The sequence below is a fragment of the Microcebus murinus genome, chromosome 16 (genome assembly GCF_040939455.1).
Source record: "Microcebus murinus isolate Inina chromosome 16, M.murinus_Inina_mat1.0, whole genome shotgun sequence".
NCBI lineage: Eukaryota > Metazoa > Chordata > Mammalia > Primates > Cheirogaleidae > Microcebus > Microcebus murinus.
This window is the reverse complement of record NC_134119.1, coordinates 7,597,714-7,618,516: the sequence shown is the minus strand read 5'-3', so window position 1 is coordinate 7,618,516 and position 20,803 is coordinate 7,597,714. Positions and strand designations below refer to the sequence as shown.

Here is a 20,803-nt window from a genome sequence, read left to right as displayed (position 1 = left end):
CCCCCAGTTTAGAACTATCTAACCATATAGGAATAGCATCACCTATAATCCTGTATCTTCAGATGTGGACTGCTTTTACGAACTGGATGATATATAGGTCAAAGGTCATTTCAGACCATTTCAATAATTTAAGATTTAGACATTTTTTCTAACCTATTATTAAATTAATATTAATAAAACAATAAAATCTGCAATTAGGGAAAGAGTATATAAAGAATAAAATAATAGCTAAGCCTTATCAAGCACTAAGTATTAGGTACCTTGTACACAAATTTGAGAGGTACGCCCTACTATTATCAACATTTAACAGAAGAAAAACTGAAGCTCAAAAGATTAACTTACTTGCTTAAAATCAGACTAATGGTATTTTTTAACCCTGATTTTATCCCAGCTTGTCATTTGTAGAGCTTTCTTAATATAATATTAAATTTGTGATATAAAAAACAATATTTTTATCTTTTGATCATTATTTATTATTTGATTGATCCCAGAAAATACGTTATTGTTTTTTCTAAGTAAAAGTCCAAGTTAAAGGATGAAAATTAAATTTTTGATCAATATTGTAATTTTAGAGAAAATGTGTTCCCCAAATGCTGATTGATCACTGTTTTCAAGCAACAACCATACTATATAGCCTCTGATCATCATCTCATTGTTGACTGTTCTGCTGATGACTTAGGAAAGTGTCACTGTATTGTCAGGAGTAAATTCAATCCCTGAAGAATGAATTTGTAGAGAAAATGTCCAGTATGGCTGGATTGCCCATTGTAAAGAATGGATGGTCCTGAAGATGTGTGTTTGGTCAAAGGCTGGGCATTTGAGTTTAGGGCACAGGGAGGACCCGGGAGATGGACAGACCTGCTTTGGCATCTTCATATGGCAGATGTGTGACCTTGGTCATGTAGCTTAAGTCTCTGAGCCTTAGTTTATCATCTGTCTAGGGTGGACATGAATAGATCCTGGTTCACACACCTTGGGTGGCACTTGAGTGATGAAATGCGTGTGAAATGCTTAGCCGAGTCCTTGTCACACAGTAAGCAGTGAAAGACGCACGAGGAGGAGGAGGAGGAGGATGATGGCACAGTGTGTTGAGAGTGTATAGTACCCATCATCCTTAAAGCAAAGCAAAACAAGAACAACAAAAACAGCTTGCAGGTGCTGTCTCTTTCACACCGCTTCACAACAAGACTAGATTTCAAAAACATACATTATTTCCCCCCTGGAATTTGTCTTTAAAAATCTGCAAATGTTTTCTCTGCGGCCACCCAGGTTTTCTTTCTCTTAGATTCTTGGCTCAGGCGTTTTTACCACTTGAGTGCTATTCTTTACCCTTCTGGCCTTTTCTGGCAACATCTGTTCCTTGTGGGTTTTTTTAAAGAGTGCTTTCTCAACCATGGAATTCATTTCTCTTTCTTTCTTTGAGAGTGACATTCTAATTTTCTGTCCTGAGCCTTCTCTGGGAATGTCCCTCACTCGGTGTTGCTCCAGTAACGTAGAGCTGTGGAGGACTGAAGTTTTAGTGTTTTCTTCTTTTTTTACACAGCAGATAGATGTCTCTACAATTTTGTTAGAACCTGTTTCTAATTATAGGAATATATTTGTTTTAGTCTATATGGAAATTTATTCATCTTTAAATTCTGTGGTTTTAGAACAAAAACCACTGATGTTTGCAAACATTCATGTGACAAATGGCCACTAGAGCCTTTTTCCATGGTATAGAAAATAGCATTTTGTGTAATAAACCTTTTAAGGAAAAATGTGTTATATAATTATGTAAAATAATGATTCTTTTAAAACAATGTCCAGTGTCTTTCAATATGATTTCAGTGTTTGTACTCTACATTATATATATCCTGGGCTTTTTTTCTTTCTTTCTTTCTTTCTCTCCATTGTATAAAGATGTTAAGTTAAGGCTTGTTTGGAAATATCAGGTCTATCTTCAGATTCTTTGATATCCAAGAGCAGCATGTATGAAATTCTGGGAATTTCATGAGTTCTTAGTATGGCTTCTTCTCATTCATTTATTTGCTTATTTGTTTATGTACTCAGCCATTCAAAAAATAAATCAATCAGTACTTAACGCTCTCGTAGGCCTTGAGGATTCAAAGTGATTAAGATAAAATATAATGCTTTTTAGCATTTTAAGCAAAACATAAGGAAGGCAAAAAATAAAAATGGAGACAAATCAATAGGCAAAATAATTTCAGATACTGATTTGAAGTCAATGTGCGGAGGCCCGGGAGAGACACCTTAGATGTGGTAGGTGGGAAGTTTCTCTGGGCAGGTGGCATCATGGTAGATTGCGAGTACATTAATGGCCTCAATTACTTTTGTAATCTTTTCTCTGGGACTTTATTGTCCCCATCCTCTCTGACTCTGGGCTTAACTACGTGAGATGAAATATTAGCAAACTTGACACAGCAAAGGCTTATACAAGCGTTTACAGACTTCCACTTGCAGAAAGAGTGAGGTGTACCTTCCCCTATTCCTCCCGCTAAGACTGTCATGCCAGGACAATAAATATAAATCACACCTAAGATGACTCTGAAAGGTGGAGAGAAGCAGTTAGACCGGCTAACTTCTGCCTCATAGAACCCACACGTGGGGCTGGAGAGCCAGACACCCAGGAACACCGACAGGCACAGGAAAAAGTCCCAACAAAAGCTTAACCTCTCTGGCCAAAGGACTAGAAAAAGGGGCATCCTGGTGAGATAGACTTTTAGATAATAACTGCTCTACACCAGCCAAACACTAAAGAAAAGACTATGCTTCACCCCCCCCCCCTTGCTGATAAAGGCCAAGTGAGGGACCTAGTCTTTCACCCTTGTGGGACTGTAATGAGTTGTCCCAACCCCCCATCTAGATAGTATCTATGAAGACCAAGTAGGCAGTAGAATTGTTCATCTGCGCCTACTGGTAACAGGACCTCCCCACCGTGATGTCCATGGAGACCACATGGGAAGTCTGAACCTCCAGCTCCACTCAGCAGTAATGAGGTGCTCCCCTCTGTCTCCATGGAGTGTTGTCAGAGGACGAATCCAGTTGAAAGAGGTTTAATTAAGATCCAGGATCTCATAATACCCCAAATACCCCAAATGACTAATCATACTAAGAATCAGGAAGATTTCAAACAACAGATGCCAGCACTGAGATGATAGAATTATCTGGCAATGATATTAAAGAAGCCATGATGTAAAAATGCCCCAATGAGCAATTACAAATATGCCAAAAATAGAAAATCTCAGAAAAGAAATACAAAGCTTCCCCATTTTCTTCTAGGTATTTTGAAATTTGAAAAGATTATTGCAAACTATAGTCACCCTATTGATCTATCAAATATTAGGTCTTATTTCTTCTATCAAATAATGTATTTGTAACCATGAATAAACTTCTCTTCAAAAGAAGTAAGACATAAAGAAGAACCAAATGGAAATTTTAGAAGAGAAAAATACAGTAACTGAAATTGGATGGTCTCAACAGCAGAATGGAGAGGACAGAGGAAAAATAGAACAATAGAAATTACCCAATTGGGACAACAGAGAGAAAATAGACTGGGAAAGAAATCCACAGAATTTCAGGGACCTGAGGGACTGTAATAAAAGATCTACTGTCCAAGTTATCAGAGCCGAGGAGAGGAGAGAAAGGGTGGGGCTGAAAAAGTGCAGTAGGTCCGCACTTGACATTACTGATAGATTCTTGGAAACTGTGACTGTAAGTGAAATGAGATACAACAGGTCTTTGAATAATAGTGTTTCTTTGAATGTTGTTTTGTTATAACGTTGATGAGGAAAAATAATTGGTTTCATTATATGCCATTTTGCTTAAAGTCACAGTTTCCAAGAACCTAATGAAGACATTAAGTGGGGACTTACTGTACTCAAAGGAATAATGGCTGAAATTGGCAGGAGAAAGTTTTCTCTTCAGGCGCTAAAAGAAAAGAACTGTCAACCCAGAATCTCGTATCTAGCAAAAACGTCCTTCCGGGATGAAGGGGAAATCATGACTTCATCAGGTGAAGGAAAACAAAGAGAATCAGCAGATCTACCCTAAAAGAATAATTAATGGAAGATTTCTAAACAGAAAGGAAACAATTAAAGAAGGAACCTTGGAACATCATGAGGGAAGAAAGAACTCAGTAAGCAAAACTCTGGGTAAAGACAATGGGTTTTCCTCTCCCTCTCAAGTTTTCTAAATTGTGTTTGATGGTGGAAACAAAAATTCTAACACTGGTATAGAGGAAATATTTAGGACAGCTATAAATAAGAAAAGTAAAATTGAGAGAAGAGTGGTAAGGCTTATCCCAGAGAAATGTCAACTTATGTTTATACACAGATCTATATATTAATGTTTATAGCAGCTTTATCCTGAACAGCCAGAAACTGGAAACAACCCATATGTCCTTCAGTGAGTGAATGAGTAAACACACTGAGATGCTTTAATACCGTAGAGTAGTGTTAATACCACCTGGATGAATTTGCAGAGGATTATGCTGAGTGAAGAAAGCCAAACCCAAAAGGTTACATACTGCATGATTACATTTATATAACATTCTGGAAATGCCAAAATTATGTAAGAGGAGAACAGGTTAGTGGTTGCCAGGGGTTAAGGAGGGCGCAGGGCCAGAAGAGGTGGGTTTGCTGATTAAGGGCAAGAAAGGATCCCTGTGGTGATGGAAAGTGTTCCATATCTTTGATGGTGTTGATGTCTGTATCCCGGTTGTGTTATTCTATGGTTTTTACAAGATGTTTCCTATAGGGGAAATTAGCAAGGGGTGTATAGGATCTCTCTGTAGTATTTGCTGTTACTGCATGTGAATCTACCATTATCTCCATATAAAAAGATTAATTAAAAAATAAAAAGCATTGACATGTTTCTGCTTTCTCTCTTGGGCTCCTGCTCCTTGGGCTCCTTCTCTCTCTAAGCCCCAGATAACCTGCTGGAAAATGAGAGACCATGAGCTGCAGAGATGGGTCATCCCAGGCAACCTCAAGATAACCCATGACTTGACTTCATGTGTGAATGAACCCAGCCATGATTCATGGTGCCGGGTCAGATCAGAAGAGCTATGTAACCAACCACTATATTCATGAGAAGTGATAAATGGTGGTTGTTTTAAGCTATTAAGCTTTGGGGTGATTTCTTATGCAGCAATAGCTAACTGTTACAGAACTTCCATCTAAGATCTGGAGAGTGAAAAGGAGTCAGCCATGTGAATTGTAGAGAAGGAAAGTTCTGGAATATTTTCTCATCTCGCACCAGGGAAGAATATAACATTTTAGAGGCTGGCCTATCACGAGTGAAGCAGGAAGTGGTGGGAGATGAATAATAACAAGTATCCAGGGATCAGATTATATAGGGCCACTCTAAGAAACTGGAACTTAGTCTCGGTGATTTTGGCTTGGTGATCTCTCAGAGACCTTTTTGGAAGGCCCTGTGGAAGCCCCAGGGAGACCACTTCTTTTTTAACTCCACCAAAGACTTCTTGGGTGCATACTACAAAATCACAGTGCTCGGCAAACGTAGTCTATACTGACTATTACCGCATGCCAGGCATGGTGCTAGGGTCTCGGACACCTGTTTGTCTCTGCACACTAGAAAGTGAGCTTCGTGGACTTTGCTTTGTACACTGCTGTTTTCCCCGTGCTCGGAATAATGCCAAACACGTAGTAGATGCTCAGTAAATATTTGCAAATTTAATGAGTAAATGAAGGAAACAAAATGTGTGTCGTCCTTGTTTGCATGCAAACCCCACCTAGTTGGATGACATGAACTGCTAACCACTATGGAGCACTTACTATATACTAAGCAACATGCCGAGTACTTAAATGCACCACTTTATTCAAATATCACAGCAGCCACATTGGGAAGATAGTATTATTAATTTTGAAAGTGTAATAAAATATAAGCTGGCTCACATATACAGCATATACATAATTGCCTCTTCATCGTGCTTAATAATATAATGTTTATATAAACTTCGACGGTTCACAGGCAGGACAGATTCAGTGCATCCACCACCAAGTTTGACATCCTCGCTATTAACCTTGGTTCTCTTTCTGGCTTTCTCAGCTAATGGACACTCCATCTTTCCACTTGCTTGAGCTACAAATCTTGGAATCATCCTTTACTCTTTCCTTGCTCTCACCCCTACATTCAATCCCATCAGTAAACCATGTTGATAATACTTTGAAAATATGTCCAGATTCTGACCGTTTCTCACCTCCTCCTCCACTTCTGTCCTGGCCCAAGTCACCATCACCCCCCATGTGGTTTACTGCAACCACTTCCTGACTGTTTTTCCCTGCCTTTGCCTTTCCTGCCCTACACTTAATATAAGTTGGATTCTTTACTATCATTTCCATTCAAAACTCATCATCTTACTTCCCATCTCAGAAAGAGCAAATCCCACAGTCTTTAGAGGAAGGCCCACAGGCTTGCCCAATCGGACCCACCCTGCCCCCACGGCCCGCCATGACTTTTCTCCCTTCCTCCAACATGCCAGGCACGTGTCTCTCTCAGCGCCCCTTTGTTGTTTCTTCTGCCTGGAGCCCTCTGCACTAACACCTCCAATCTGTTTGATCTTCCATCTTTTCCAGGTCTTTGCTTAGATGTCATCTTCTCGGTGACAGTTTTTCTGATTACCATATTTAAAATTTCAGTACTCACCACTAGCAATTCTTACGACTTTCCTTGGTCGATTTCCCTTCATGGTACATAGCACCATATGACATATTATAAGATGTACACACATGTGCAGGCATGTAAACATATGTATCTTCCTGATTGCTTGGATGCCCAATAAGGACAGTGGATTTTCTCTATTTTTTTTACAGCCATATCCCTTGTCCCTGTAGTGTCTGGTACATGGTAGGCATCTGGCAAATATTTGTTGAATGAATTAATGAATGATATCAGCTCTAAGATTTTTGGTTAAATAGAATGCTCACCCAGTGTTGTAGATTCTCTGGTGTCTCTTTAGAATGTGTGTTTGTTTTTCTCTATAAAGCTAGTTAAAAATTGAAGCTAGATAAATAACTGTAACTGATTATGGCTTCTTTCAACAGTGCTTCTACTCTGGAGAACAGAAACACATTGGAGAGAGAGAAAGAAAAGGAAACATAGCTTTCTCTTTTAGTTCTGGGTTTCTCAACCTTGGTCAACTTTGACCTGACAGGGGAGGTGTTTCCTGTGTATGGTGAGATGATCTGAGCAGTTCATGGCAGATATTAATTCCATGAGAATTTCTTTCAAAATAACATATTCATATTTTATTACACTAAAAATGCGTATTTATCACAGGGCATACATTTATAAGTGGAGAATATAAGATGAAAAAAGCATCAGGATAAGGTTATAAAGTAGGGAGGGGCCAGTTCTTGCAGGTTCTGGAATGTCTTGTACCCTGAGGGCAACAGGCAGCCACAGAAATACTTTAAGTACCGGAATGATGTGGTTAGATTAGTATCTCAAAGATCACCCCAGATGTTATATAGAAAATGGATTGAAAATGGCAAGAATGAAACAGGGAGCCCTCTGAAAGTCAGAAGGTGGTGGCTTAGGGTTAGGGTGCAGTCTTCTGCAGAGAAATAAAGATGTTTCAGTTTTAGCTAGAGGCTAAAATACACAGGACTTGATGGTTTGATTGTGTTAAAAGACAATTTTAAAAAACAGGTAAAATCATGACTTTCATACGGATGAAGAATGAAGATATGAGTTAAGATCCTACTTAACTCATTAAATGAGGGAACAAAACAGAACATTTTAACTAGTTCAAAGGATAATGCAAAGAACTCACACATCTATACACCCAGAATAGTGAAATGAGTGTTTAAAAAAAGGCAAATCTGGCTTTGTTAACAGTTGGAGGGGAGGGAGTCCCACTGAACAGAACATAATTTACATCTTTATAGACTGGAATCCTTTTTGCATTGCTATCAGTTACCTGTAATTTTCAGAGTAGTAGAATAGCTCCTATAGAATCAAAAGCAGATAAGCTTAGAAATGTGCTTGCTAGCCAATGCATACTTTTCCATTAAAGTACAGATTTTTTCCTACTAGAATTGTGTGTGTGTGGGCGGGAGTGGTCAAATATAGCTCATAATCTTCTTGCATGAGCAACTGGCCTTGACTTATTGAATGAGTATATATGCATGTATAATAGAGGAGAAACAGATTAAAAAGCAGGGATAACCTCCTTTTTATACTTAAAAATTTACTAATAGCATTTTCTATGGTATAAATATTATTTTATAACATCATTTTTAATGATGACAGTTTTCAGTTTGCAGATATGCTATAATTAATTAAACCAGTCCTCTGAAACATTTAGAGTATTCCCAGTTTTTACTCCAAAGAACCCTGCTCCCATATGTGTGCATATTTCCTTAATTATTTCCTCAGGGGGAAGTTCCTAGAAGTCGTGTTTCTGGGTCAAAGTGTAGGCATAATTCTGCCTCCGGAAAGGTTGTGCTAATTTACTTCATCATCAGTAAAGGGTTGACATAGCTAATTTATTCCCTGTGGATGCTTTTTAAGTATTTTTAAATCCCATTTATACATATTTTATTCTATGATTAATTACCCCATTTTTGCTGGTATTTTTCTTTACAGTGAATTTAAATTGTGCAACTCCCTCCAAATTAGCATTTCTTTCCTTACAAATGAAAGGTATAGTCAAATGATAGGCATAAAATTATGTTGTTTACTCATTAAAAAGACCTTTTTTCTTTAACATAAAATACATGATTATACATAAAATACATGATTCTGACCCACTTATTATTTTGGTAAGTGGCATTGGTAGCAGCCCACAAGTTAGGATTCAAGGGTGCCAAAGATCTCCCTCTTTGGTACTTTTCATGTAGCAGCTTCTTAGATCCTAGCATGACAGAGTCATTCACAAGACCGGAAAGTTCTAACTAGAGATTATCCAGGCCAAAGCTCTTCTATTGTAGAAGGAGAAATTTGCAGGCAATGACCAATAGGAGGGAGGGGTAATAATGTGCTGGGCCCATTCCTACCTCCTGGTTCTCCTTGGTTACCAAGTCTCCTTCCTTGACTTCCAGATTGTAGCACTTACAGACTGTTGGGCAGTCTGAAGGTGACAGAAGCGCCTAAGACTCTGGGAAGAGGGTGGCACCAGCCAAGTGGGAGAAGCTGATACTCATGGAGAAGTGATTGGTCATCCCCAGGTAGTGGGCTGTCTAGGCTGGCAGGGAGTCAGGTAGCCTGGACATTAGTTTGCTGCCGCTGTGACCAAGGAAGCGCAAGAGGCTGAGAGTCAGAAAGGCAAAGAAGGCCAAGAAAAATTGAGAAGTTGCATGTGATAGCTTTTTTTTTTATTTTTGGAGGCAGGGTGTTGCTCTCTTGCTAGGGCTAGAGTGCAGTGGTGTCATCATAGCGCACTGCAACCTCAAACTTACAGGCTCAAGCAATTCTCCTGCCTCAGCCTCCTGAGTAGCTGGGACTACTGGCGCATGCCACCATGCCTGGCTGATCTTCCTAGTTTTAGCAGAGATGGTGTCTTGCTCTGGCTCAGGCTGGTCTCGAACTCCTAACCTCAAGTGATTCTCCTGCCTGGGCCTCCCAGGGTTCTGGGATTACAGACATGAGCCACTGTGCCTGGCCATGCATGCAATAACTTTGAATGTTGTTAGAAATACTTAGCTTGGGTTTCTATACTTCTGTCAAGGATACTAAGTACGTTGTCACTTAAAGTAGGGATTGTGTGGAGTTCTTTTCAAAGCAAACACTTCTCACAGACTGCTAGGATAACTTGGAGTCTTGGATTAGTGTCTTAAAATTCCAGTTTCAGAAACACTATGTAAAAAACTACCAGTGTAGGTGAACACTTGGTGCCAGTGAACTTCAAATCACAAATGCAAATGTCACCCTGAAATAGATTAGCTATAAAGTAGTAGTCCAGATGAAAGAGCATATGGTTACAACTAAATGTCTCTTTTTAGATTATGATAAGCATGAAAATAAACTTCATACAGATGGATCAACCATCAGCATGGGTTGGTGCATCCCTAGGAACCCAACTTTTCTGGAAAAATCCTGGAGCAGTGGTTAAGAGCTTTTTTTCCAGAGTCAGACAAACCAAAGTTGGAACCCTGGCTTGATTCTGCTAGCTTCATGGCCTTGAGGAAGGTGCTTAATCTCACCAAGGCCACATTTCCTCATCCTAAACTAGGGATAACAATAGCACCTGCCACAAAGGACTGTTGGGAGGATTAATTGAAATAATGCACTTAAAGGGCTCAACATTCCACAGTGCGCAGACAGTTTAGCCTGTGCCAGCCTTTGAGATTAACATCCTGGATGAGGAAAATATTTGATTTGTTTCACAGTATAGGTGAAAATGGGGGTAGGGTATGAGAAATTAAGCCAATTCATCACTAAGTGACCTAGGATGTATCTTTAGGGTTGAGAAGGATGCTCTGACAAGAGAAAGTCAATGTGGTAACAGAAGAGGAATGCTGGCAAAATGGGAAACAATTATAACCTATCTTTTCCCCTCTTACTATGCACCTTATCGTCATAGAATAAAATATCTATAGAAACCTAACTGCAGCCCAGTGCTTTCTCTGCATGAGAAAGTACTCTTCAGGATGGCATCCATATTCATTATAGAATAGCAGTTCCCTAGTAATGGATAAGGAGACCAGAAATTTGGTGCAGGGCATTGAAAAAGCCTCATGTCAACATTTTAATATTATTTTACTGAGGTAGAATCTTGGCTTGCACGGGCAGGGAGGACATACAGGGGCTCTCACCTGGTGCATAGTCACTCCCCTGTTTCTCCCAGGAGGGACTTGACAAACAGATTTTTGTGTTCATTAAAAGTCCTAGGCTTATAGAGTTGAAAATACTACGACAGCCCAGAAGTGGGCAAACTATGGCCCACAGGCCAAATCTGGCCCACTGCTTGATTTTGTAAATAAAGTTTTATTAGAAGACAGCCACCCCTGTTCACTGACATATATTCCACATCTGCTTTCATGCTATATCAACAGAGTGGAGTAGTTGCAATAGACCTCAGAGAGCCCTCAAAGACTGAAATATTTGCTATCTGGCCCTTTGTATAAAAAATTTGCCTACTCTTGCGCTAGACTGTAAAGGCCTAAATTGCCCACCTTATTTATACTTTTCTCTTCTCTACAGCTTACGTGGAAGTAGTATATTATTTCCTTTTAGTAGGAATTTTGTGACCAAAATTTGCTTTCTGCTATTTTCATAACTGTCCTTGCATCCTCCAGAGGTATAATTGTGACTCTATTCAGCACATGTGAAGTACTGCTAATAAAATAAGGAACCCTAAGAAAATTCTTAATTGTTTTAGCTGCTTCTCAGACTGGAAATCTCAATGAACCTACCAGAATATTCTTTGCTTGTAAAAGAAGCCAATAAAAACATCAGGAACTTTTAAACCAGGGCCAAAAATTATTAGGGATATCAAGTTTTACAGAAAGAATAGACAATGGGAAAACAGAACAAAGTATATTAATATATGGGCTGGTGACAGTTTAAGGCTGACTAAATGAGATTTGCATGTAACTACTAAATTAGCTACCTCCAGCCAGGCTGTTAAAACTGTGTGGATGCGCTTGTCTGTTTAAGCCTTAGTGGTGGATTTTGTGGCTTGACTTGTCCAAATCGGGGGCTTTGAAGATATTCACATAGACTCATATTCTTTAGCTGTGCGATTGGATCAGCACGCATTCACCCATAGCAGTGGTTCTCATTCCCCCGGCTGAGGGAATATTTGGCAACATAAATTTTGGGGGGACAGTTTTGGTCGTCACCTGAGGTGAGGGAGTGTGTTACTGGCATAAATGGGTGGAGTCAGAGATGCTACTAAACATCCTCTAATGCACTGGACACTTTCCCCGCACACACTACAAAAACATTAACTGGCCTAAAACATCAATAGTGCTGAGATGGAGGAACGCTATGTATAGGTGAGGTTTCTCACTGTGAAAATAACTCCGTTGTTGAATTCTTGCACAGTGTATATATCACTAGAGTTACCTACTATATATGGCCAGTGAAACTACTGCTTCCTGTTACAGTTGGGATAAAAGTTTCCTCTTTTGGATGGGTGTGATGGCTCATGCCTGTAATCCCAGCACTTTGTGAGGTTGGGGTGGGAGGATCACTTGAGGCCAGAGGTTTAAGACCAGTCTGGGTGACATAGCAACACCTTGTCTCTACAAAAAAAATTTTAAAAATTATTAATAGGTGGGCATGGTGGCACATGCCTGTAGTCCTAGCTGTTTGGGGGGCTGAGATGGGAAGGTTGCTTGAGCCCAGGAGTTCAAGGCTGCAGTGAGCTATGATCATGACTCTGTACTCCAGCCTGGGTGATAGAGTGTGACCCCGTGCCAAGAATTTTTTATAAAAGATTCCTTTTTTACACAAAAACATGTTAGTTTAAAATGTCAATTTAAAGAAACATGTTAACTAAGTAATACTGTAGGTGGTAAGTAGGTTCATTATGTAAAATATTAAGGAAACAGTTGAATAAATTAATAATGCATTTTTAAAAACTGCCCTACACTATTAAGTGAGTGGGATTGTTTTAAAATTGTCATTGTTTGCAACGATGTCAGTGTTAACCCAGCTAGTCTCCACATGGCACCATGTGCAGTGAGTCTTCCTGTTTTATTGTCTCTGAATAATACTGAGATATTTAAGGTAAGTTTTGAGCACTGGTTACCAGGTGGCTCTTCTAGTGTCCTTAGGACACAGATTGCTGGCAGTTGAAATCGGGAATTGACTCTGGTTTGAAGAATTACGTTTCACCTTCAGTGTGTCTCAAACTCACGGTGACATCTCACACTGCTCCATTTCAAAGGCCACCTTACGCCACTTTTTGGAAACCACCCGTCTCAGATGCCTCCATCGTGAAGCACTTGTTGGAGAATTCTCTGTCCGCAGTCCCAAGGGGAGGCACCGTGTTGTCTGAAAGCACTTTAGAAATACATATATATATTTTTTTGAGACAGAGTCTCTCTCTGGTGCCCGAGCTAGAGTGCCCTGGCATCAGCCTAGCTCACAGCAACCTCAAACTCTTGGGCTTAAGCGATCCTCCTGCCTCGGCCTCCCGAGTAGCTGAGACTATAGCCAGGTGCCACTGCGCCTGGCTAATTTTTTCTACATATTTTTTTAGTTGGCCAATTAATTTCTTTCTATTTTTAGTAGAAACGGGGTCTTGCCATTGCTCAGGCTGGTTTCGAACTCCTGACCTTGAGTGATTGCCTGCCTCAGCCTCCCAGAGTGCTAGGATGACAGGCATGAGCCACCGTGCCCGGCCAAGAAATATTTATGGTGTTGACTTCCAAATGACAAATAAAATATCTAGGGAACATGTGAGAGATCAAATTTGTCTGACCCCATCCCACAAAGTTTGTTGGTTTTTTTTTTTAAGTGATGGAGTCTCACTCTGCTGTCCAGCCTGGAGTGCAATGGTGTGAACATAGCTCACTGCAGCCTCAAACTCCTGGACTCAAGCGGTCCTCCCACCACAGCCTCCCAAGTAGCTGGAGCCAAGAGGTTTTGACTCAGTAGGCCATGGCTAATCTCTAGTAATCTTCCTATTTAACAATTATGTTGAGCGAAGCTGTACCATACTCTGAGAATCCCTGGTGTGTGTGGTATGACATAAAGGAAGGCTCTTGAATGCACAGATCCCTGTCAACTCCTGCACCCTCTGCTTTTGTGCCATCTGTTTGTGCATCACAGTTTGACATGCTAAACTGCCTTTTCATAGAGCAAACTGGAGTTTTCTTTACTTCTTAATGAACCAACATGTTCTAATTTATCCCACAGTGACTTCCCAGCAATGTTGCATATGAATTTACATGATAATAATTTTGCTGTCATTTGATAATAACATTGCACTTTTGCCCCTATTACTTAATAAATCAAAAGAAAAATAATAAAAAAAAACCCCGAAAGTCCCCTAAACTGAATACATGTGGGTCAAAAATGGAACTCATTAGGCATGCTGAATTTGAGGAATCTTTAGCTTGCGTTCAACAACCTTTGGACGTGAGCCAGGCAAATTCTGGTTCAACTGTGAAGAACATGAACGAATTAAAAAAAAAAAGAAGTTAGAAATTCTGTCATCGAAGATTGTATCTGAAAACCGAGGCATAATTAGAAAATTTAAAATATCTTCCATGGTGAAAATATTTTTTCTCGTAGTGGGCATATTTTTTGCATGCCTTGAACAGGTTCAGTTTCTGAACACGTTCTCATGGTAAGTATGGGAAAGCAAGAGGTTGCCAATAATAGCATGACAGTGAGAAACCTATTTTCCACATCCTTTATTTGAACGAGCGGAGTGACAGTTATTCCACTGTAATTACAATCCTCCGGTGGTGGTGAAGTTTTAAGGGAGCCAATTGTCTCATCTGTTATTTAGACATAAGAGAGATGTTGATAAGTCTCTCTTTGCCAACCATAGTACTGAGAATGTTAATTTTCATGGCTGGATCTCCATGCTGAAAAGGGTTTTGTGCTTGAACTTTTAGCAATGGCTCTTGTAACTTGCCTTCTTAAAGTTACTCAGTCTAGTGGTTAATTAGAGGATGATCTCATAGCAGAAAGAAAGAAAGAAAGAAAGAGAGAGAGAGAGAGAGAGAGAGAGAAAGAAAGAAAGAAAGAAAGAAAGAAAGAAAGAAAGAAAGAAAGAAAGAAAGAAAGAAAGAAAGAAGACAGAAGAATGTAGCTGACAGTTGTTAGATTAGGCTGTAATTTTAAGATCTTGGTTAAATATCTCTACATCTTTCTGTCTTTAAAAAAATTAATGAAACATTCTATTTTAAGATAATTGTAGATTCACATTCAGTTGTAAGAAATATCACAAAGGAATCCTATACCCTTTACCTAGTTTCTCTGATTAAAGTCTTCCAAAACTATAGCACCATGTCAGAGCCAAGACATTGGAAGACAGAGCAGTTCCCTCGCCACAAGGATTTCTCATGTTGACCTTCTATAAACATACCCACTTCCCTCCACTCACCACCCCACATCCCTAACCTCTCACAACCACTCATCTGTTTTCCATTTCTGTAATTTTGTCGTGTTAAGAATGCTAAGCAAATGCAATCAGACACTGTGTACCCCGTTAGGTTTTGCTTTTTATTGTCACTCAGCATAATTCTCTAGACATTTATTCAAGTTGTGGCTGATATCAATAGTTCTTATCTTTTTATTGCTAAATAGTATTTCATGGTACAGATGTACCAGTTTGTTTAGCCATTTACTCACTGAAGCACATACGGGTTGTTTCCAGGTTTTGGCTATTATGAATAAAGCTTTGAGCATTCATATACTGTGTGTGTGTGTGTGTGTGTGTGTGTGTGTGTGTGTGTGTGTGTGTGTGCAAAGTAGCTGGCATTTCTGTGGGATGAATTCCTAGGAGTCCAACTGCTGGCTGTATGTTGCTTATTTCATTTTTGTAAGAAACCACCACTGTCTCTCATAGTGACTGGACCATTTTACATGACCACGGGTGATGTATGAATGATCCACTTTTCCCAAATCCTTGTCAGCAGTTGGTGGTATTATTATTATTATTTTTTTTTTATTTCAGCCAATCCGATAGGTATGTACTGATACTTCATTGTGGTTTTAATGTACACTCTCCCTGATTGGTAATGATGTTGAACACCTTTTCATGTGCTTCTCAACCATCTGTCTACCTTCTCTCATGAAATATCTGTTCATGTCTTCTGTAAATTTTGTAATTTGATTGATTTTTTGTTGTTGTTGAATTTGAGAGTTCTTTATTCCAGATATTAGTCCTTTGTCAGATATGTGATTGGCAGGTATTTTCTACCAGTCTCTAACTTATCTTTTCAACATCTATAGAGTTTTACACATAGCAAAAGGTTTTAATTTTGGTGAGGTCCAGTTTATTGAGATTTCCTTCTATGGATTGTGCTTTTGGTGTTGGGCCTAACAGCTCTTTGTACCATAATTCTAAGCATTTTCTTCTTTTCCCTAAAAGTTTTATAGTTTTATTTTATATTTATGTCTATTTTCAGTTAATTTTTTAATAAAGTGGGTGATTTAATGTATAAGTCAAGGTTTTTCTTTTTGCCTATGAATATGAATGTCCAATTGCTTCAGCGCCATTTGTTGAAAAGGTTACTTTTCCGCCCATTGAATTGCCTTTCCACCTTTGTCTCCAGGTTTTTATATTCCTCAGTGGATTTAATAACTGTGCAAGATGAAAGCCAACAGAATTGATTTTAATTATACTAATACCTCTGGGTATTTAAGAAATAACAGAATTCTCTTTCATTTAATTTACAGCATTAACTTTTATTACATGAAGCAAAAACTAACAAGCAAAGCACAAAACCTATTTCTTATGACCCAAAGAAAACATTGCTTTTTTAAAATACATTTTTAGTATAGCAGAGATCATGACGTAAGCAAAATTTTATGTTCTGCTCCCCCCATAACATTATGAACACTCTCTCATGTCATTAGAAATTCCTTCTGTAACTAGTTTCAAATGAACTACTTATGTTATTCTATAAATAGGTAACATATATTATAGATGTAGTATAATTTACTATATATTAATAAATATGTATACTATCTATATCACTGTATTTTTATATAATGCCTACTTATATTATTATATATCTACAGTATATATTAAAATGTATACACTGTATATCACAATATGTACTACATATTTACTATATTTATGTGTACAATATTTACTATGTATAATAATTACCAATATTACCCTATAGATCAGTAATATATATTACATTACATATTATAGCACTATTATGATTTACTTTGTTACTCCTTATTGTTGAACATTGAGTAGTTTTCATTACGACTGCTAACATTTTATTGTATATTCATTGGGATTGGACACGTGTCCCACTCTCTGCATTCAGAGCTAAACTTTGGAATGGTATGAATTTCATTTTCTTTTTCCCATCCTGAACGAGGCAATTAATTTATGTTCAAGTTGATAGGACAGAAGAGTAAAACGGAATATATTAAACATTGCAAACAAGTAGTAGCAGACCTGAATTCCTCACCCATCTGCCAAGTACTGATAGACTTCTAAGAAGTATTTTAAATCAACAATGGTTTGAATGATCAAATGTTTTTATCTGGACATTGTTTTATTTCTTTCTATTAGCTCAGAAATTCTTAAACTTTATAGTACATAAAATTTAGTTATGGGTTGAATATACAAAACTGCATATATATGGTATATAGAAGGTGATTGAGAGATCAAAGATAATCATGACTGAACAGTACCCACCCTTCTGCACTTGATTATGGAATTCCTTATTCACTGTTGGCTACATTTTGGGCTTTTTCATTAGGATAGATTTCTATTCTTTTTTGTTGTCAAATGGCCTTTAAAGATCACCAGCAGAGTAGCATAGTGCCACTCAGGTATTTGCCATTTATGAATATTATCATTAATTTATACTCTTATTAATTTTTAGGTTTTAAAAAATCTCATTTTGCATCTGGAGAACATTGTTTTTCATATACTCATTAGCTCTTTGCATTTTCTCTCTTTGGTATTATTAATATTTTAATGTGCTAATATAGTCTATATTGGTTATTCCCATCAGGGTAGTTTTCAGTAGCTAGAATCAGATTCCCATTCAAAATGTTACAATTAAAAGTTGTAATGATGTTGATGTGATAGATTCCTGGGGATACAGATGATTTCTGAGAAACCCAGAGGAAGAGCTAGATCTCTAAATTAGAAGTTGAAAGATGACAAAGAAATAAAATGTCTTTTTAGCCCAGAGTGGAAATAATCTAGTTTTCTCTAGCAGGTTCCACTGTCTAGCTGTCACGTGTGTAATTCAACATGGCTACAACCTCCGTTTATAACCTACTGGCATTGAGCCTCTGGGTTGAATTTTCTAAGCAAGAATCTGGTTCGTGTTGATCAGCTAATTGTTAGCTGGGCAGTCTAGTGTCTGGCCCAACTCTTCACCATCAGTTATGAGGAATATCACATGATGCACATGAGCTGTTATCATTCTAGAACAGGCAATGAGATCTTTAGTGTATACCAAGCCCATGAGTTTCTGATTTAACTGCATTTGAAATGATAGCATGTGCCATGAATGCCTGTGTTATTTGTATTGATTTGGGACTTTTATCTCTGGGGTTTGTTTTGTAATGTGCCTAGTCATTGTTATCAAAACATGAAGAAACTTACCTTCCAATATTTATTTTCTTTCGATTCCAGTAATGGTCTGATTGGCAAAATATGCCCATTGCGAAAACAATTTTGAGTTTTAAACTTTTATTTTCCCAAAGCAACATCACATTTCTGGCTTGTAAATATTTCACAGGTGAAAAAAAATCAAAAAGAAAACATTTAAATGCAAATGTCTGTTAGTGGAGATGCTGAGTTCGGTCTTTGTGTTTCCTTCCAGATTTATCAACGATGCTGGTTAGTATTCAAGAAAGCTTCAAGCAAAGGTCCAAAAAGACTGGAGAAATTTTCTGATGAACGTGCTGCATATTTTAGGTGTTATCACAAGGTAGGATTCAATTGTTGTAGCTTTCCAGAAATCTATTTACGAGGAGGTAACTTGAAATCATTGAGTCTGAAAACTTGTCTAGATTTTTTCACAAAGTTACAAGTAGAATGTTTTCAAAAGTCAAAACATCCCTAAAATAACATCTACTTGCTCATTGTGTAAAGTAATTAACTAGTACACAGTGACTCTTCTGGTTTCTTTCTGGTGGTGGTGGTTGTTGTTTTCCAGTCTGTAATATGGAACTTACCATGTTGTTATATGGCCAACACTGAAGCCCCTTGGGGGTGAAGACTGGATCTCACTGTATCTAACACAGTGCCTGATGCACAGCAGATACTCATTCAGTGTTTGGGGGTGTGGGGAGAGGAGGGAGGGGAAGGAACAGAAAACAGGGGATTGGTGGGAGAAGATAAAGTTCACCCGTTAGTTGATTTCTTTAAGTTTGATGACTAAATTTAATTCAGACTTGCAGTTTCTTAGTATTAGTGAGAGAGACCACCTCATTAAAACAGTAATTAGTTGTTGAAATACATGAAGGTAAATACAGATTTAGTTACCACTTGGATTCGCAAATTCGCTAAGTCTTTCCCTCTACATGGCAACACATTTTTCCATGGTCCTTGTCAGTGTGCAGCCTATGCATTTTTTCTTTTCATATTGTATTTTTCTTTTCATACTTTTTTGTCTGTGAAGGAAACATGCTTATTTCTGTGATAGAATATTTTAATGTTGGTTTTCCATCTTGAAGATTCTTTTAATCCTTATTTGGTGAGAATTCAGTGGGGATGGGCTTCTTGGCCATTTAAAATTTTATATGAAGCCAGTGGATCCATTAGCACAAAAACGTGGCTAGTTGGGGGAAGTGAACAGTATTTCCTTTTGTGCAAATCCTCCAAAAGTGGTGACTTCACAACATCTTATAAAGGGCCTATGTTGTCAGCTTGGCTTATATAGTGATGAAAACAGTAGGGAAAACTGTATTCCTTCTCAAATTAGAGAACTAAAGAGGATGCTATGCTTTATAGGCACATCTATGCATATATAAGGGAAGAAAGAGCACAAGACAAACCTTTGAGATAAGCGGAGAAGGGAGTTGTCAAGGAGGGAGCCATTTCATTGCCTTGCCACCCCATGAGGCAGTTTCACCTTCCGAGGACTCCCCCCACTCCCATCCTTCCTTCTTTCCTAAGGAGAATCCAGCTATACCTCTTTATGAGTCCAGATTTCCTCTACCATTTATATTCCAGATGCCAGAGATTTCTGCTATTCAAATAAGGTTTCTTTTTTTGTCCTCAGGAAAAAGTTGTTGAATTGCAAATCTATTATAATACTTAGGAGTGGTGATCCATGAAGCCAGTGATAGCATAACTTGGAACCCTGCAGATAATCTTGAGCCAAGCTCTCCATTCCTATGACACTCTAAACCACCAGTCATTTGGACCAGATGTGTTATGTCCCCATTATTTCATGTGCACCCAGCCAGTATCTTGCCCAATAGCCAGATGGCGAACAATGCTACAGGAATGAATCTCTATTGCTTTGTTTTTGCTTGGGAGGCCTTATCTTAAAAGGGGGCTCAAAATGTGCAAGAGGGCATTTGGCTTATCTCCTGGACAAAGACAGAGCTTAGGTGGTCAGAAATTGGGGTTGTATATTTGAGACGGAACTCTTGAGACCCTCAGCCATCCTGTAACTATACAGCTCACCCTCAGACTGTTGTGTTCCGTGGTCATTGTGTGCGGCCACTGATGCTCTTGAGGTTTTCCTTGTTTGGGTCAAATTCCAGATATGTCTGGAAATATCCAATTCTTCACAATTTCCTGTACCTGTTATTGAAACCACACGTGGATTTCAGCCTAAGTCCAGTTGCTCGTCGCACAAAGATCCAATTATTGAGATAATAGGATTGCTACAGAAAAAAGGGATTTTTTGATATGAAAGATGTCTTATCAGGAGAAAGGGAGAAGCTGCCTCAAATCTGTCTCTCCTAATGGACTAAGGGAAATTGGGCTTTTAAAGGAGGGACCACGTGGCTTTGGGCAGGTCGTGGTCAAGTAGTGGGGAATGGTGGTAGGTTGTGAGGGATGGTGGCAGGTTGTGGGGGATGGTGGCAGGTTGTGGGGGATGGTGGCAGGTTGGAGTCAGGAAGTCAGCCCAGGGGCCTTCAGAATCTCAGCTCCTTTGTCTTGCGGAAAATCCACCATTTCTGGGAAACAACTCAAACCGTCAAGTAGTTAGTT

The 20,803-nt window shown here is 38.7% G+C and overlaps 1 protein-coding gene across 1 annotated transcript in view; it reads left to right on the top strand.

Moving 5' to 3' along the window:
* Window positions 1–20,803, top strand: part of DOK5 (docking protein 5) — a 151,370-nt gene that overhangs the window by 53,970 nt on the left and 76,597 nt on the right. The window contains exon 2 of the mRNA XM_012761184.2: window positions 18,456–18,563. Within this exon, the coding sequence (XP_012616638.1) occupies window positions 18,456–18,563 (108 nt within the window). The remainder of the gene's footprint in view (window positions 1–18,455; window positions 18,564–20,803) is intronic.